General features: G+C 35.8%; 1 protein-coding gene across 1 annotated transcript; it reads right to left on the minus strand.

Moving 5' to 3' along the window:
* Positions 1–54: 54 nt before the first annotated feature.
* LOC107731705 (tyrosine-protein phosphatase non-receptor type 21-like) lies at positions 55–2,179 on the minus strand. The gene is made up of 4 exons (XM_016542852.1): positions 2,068–2,179; positions 1,452–1,539; positions 1,144–1,223; positions 55–286 (listed from the first exon to the last, which is right to left on the minus strand). The coding sequence occupies exons 1-4, from the start codon at positions 2,073–2,075 to the stop codon at positions 175–177; spliced, it is 288 nt and encodes a 95-aa protein (XP_016398338.1). The 5' UTR covers positions 2,076–2,179; the 3' UTR covers positions 55–174.
* Between the last annotated feature and the right edge of the window lie 103 nt (positions 2,180–2,282).

A 2,282-nucleotide genomic window follows, 5' to 3' on the forward strand; every position in this document is an offset into this window, starting at 1 on the left:
CCAAAAAGGGCTGCATTTTATTTAAGAATTTTAAAAAAAATGTATTCGCTGTGAAATGTGACCCGGACATGTTGTCATGTCATTCCTTTAGAGAGTTATCAGGAGTTTCCCGTCACTCTGTAGCCCATGAGAAGCTCTGAGCAGTAATGCATTGACGCCCTCGTGCAGTCAGGCTCACCCCTTGTCAGCTGGCACAGAGGGACAACAGAGGTTTGGAAAACGAGGAAAAGAAAGAGAGAGAATGGACCTCTGGGAGCCCTCAGAGTTTGGGCCATCAGACAGCTCTCTGGAGACAGTAAACGGACAACGGCGAAGGAGGAGACCCACAAAACTACAGACGCACTGATGAAGCAGCCAATTACTGAATAAATTAAACTTTTTTTTTTTTCATACTTTTTTCAGCAAGGATGCATTCAAATGATCAAAAGTGACACATATAATACACACATATATATATATATATATATATATATAAAAATTGTATTTAAAATAAATGCTGATCTTTTGAACTTTCTATTCTCAAAAGATGTTTCCACAAAAGTTTGAAGTAATAATAATAATAATTCCTTACATTTATATAGCACTTTTCTAAGCACTCAAAGCGCTTTACATTGTCAGGGGGTATATCCTCATCCAGTAAAATAATGTAGCATCCACCTGGATGATGCGACGGCAGCCATAGTGCGCCAGAGAGTAATGATGCTGAAAATACAGCTTTGATCACAGAAATAAATTACATTTTACAAAATATTAAAATAGAAAACAGTTATTTTAAATTGAAATAATATTTCACAGTTTTTACAGTATTTTCGATTAAATGAATGCAGCTTTGGTGAGCAGAAGAGACAAAAACGCTAAATAATCTTACTGACCCCAAACTTTGGTTTAAATTATTTGCTAAATTATGATTTATTTATTTTCTTTTTATTGTGCATATAACGTCCCGTTACACATCCATCCACCAGATCCAATCCACTAATGACTGATTGTTTAGTCACAACATTAAAAATAGTTTATTTAGGGAAATAAAAGACAAATGACCAGCATCTATAGCAGACTATAGATTTGTTTAAATTGTATTGGCCAAAATCAGTGCATCCGTAACACACACAACAGAACACACACACACACACACGAACTTACAGACTGCTGTTGTTAATTTTGTAAAACTTGTGCCGCGCCAGCCACATCCTGCACACGTATTTGGACGTCTCCATGTCCTCCTGAAACGGAGCCAGAACATTTTTACTGAATCAAATCAGGCCAGAACATTGACTCATGTGTCTCAGGGCCTAAATTAGTGGCGTTCCTTAGAGGCCAGCAACAAATCTATTCACTAATAGGAATGGACATTCATATAGGCATATATGTGATAGCATAACTGCAGCTTAATTTAAGTCTTTTGGCTATTTTAGGCAAAGAAAAAGAAGCATCTGAAGCATCTGACTTACGGTCTGGAACTGGATTGTGTCTTCTTTGTTGGCGAGCTCCAGGGCAAAGAAAGACTTATTATGAGTCATATTATTAATGTCATTCCACCTGCAGAAACAATGAGGAGTTGAGTCAGACCCATGACAGTAAAACACAACCTAAAAACACAATATGCTGGATGATAAACAGCCTTTTGAAGACTAGGGCAATAGTGCACGAGTAAAAGCCTTTTAACAATATCTGACACAAATCTCTATATTGATTTTTCTTGCTCTGAGGAAGGGGGAATTTTTCCCAATAGGAAGAAACCAAGTAAAATACGGAAATAAATCTAGTTACATTCATCAATGCATGTTTTGCACAGTATGTTTCACTCTATTAACACAAGAATAATCATATTCATTTATATGCTGCAAAATAAGACACTGTAATTGGTAGTAATATTACCTAAATACTATTTTTATTAAAACATTATAATATGCCATGCAAATACTTCCTTAAACATTGTTGACTGATGCAAACATCTTTAGGAAATGTAATAGCCAAATATAAATGCATAAAAAAAATCTTAGGATTGCTAAACATCATAAATATGTCACAAATATTTAATACAAGCTGTAATGCATGCACACATACTGAAACATGAGAGGTGCTTTCCCATTTTTGTGCTTGACAAAAATCCCGTCCAGACAAGAGCCGATGATCACATCTGTGCTCTGAGCGTCCTATTTAGACACAAGGAAGAACATCTTAAAATATAGCATTGTATAATAATTGGGGCTCTCAATGTCTTAAAATAATTAATAATTCAGCAATGGATGCTCTGCAGTGAATGGGTGCCGTCAGAATGA

Source organism: Sinocyclocheilus rhinocerous, unplaced genomic scaffold (genome assembly GCF_001515625.1).
Source record: "Sinocyclocheilus rhinocerous isolate Xijiao unplaced genomic scaffold, SAMN03320098_v1.1 scaffold45528, whole genome shotgun sequence".
Classification (NCBI taxonomy): Eukaryota; Metazoa; Chordata; class Actinopteri; order Cypriniformes; family Cyprinidae; genus Sinocyclocheilus; species Sinocyclocheilus rhinocerous.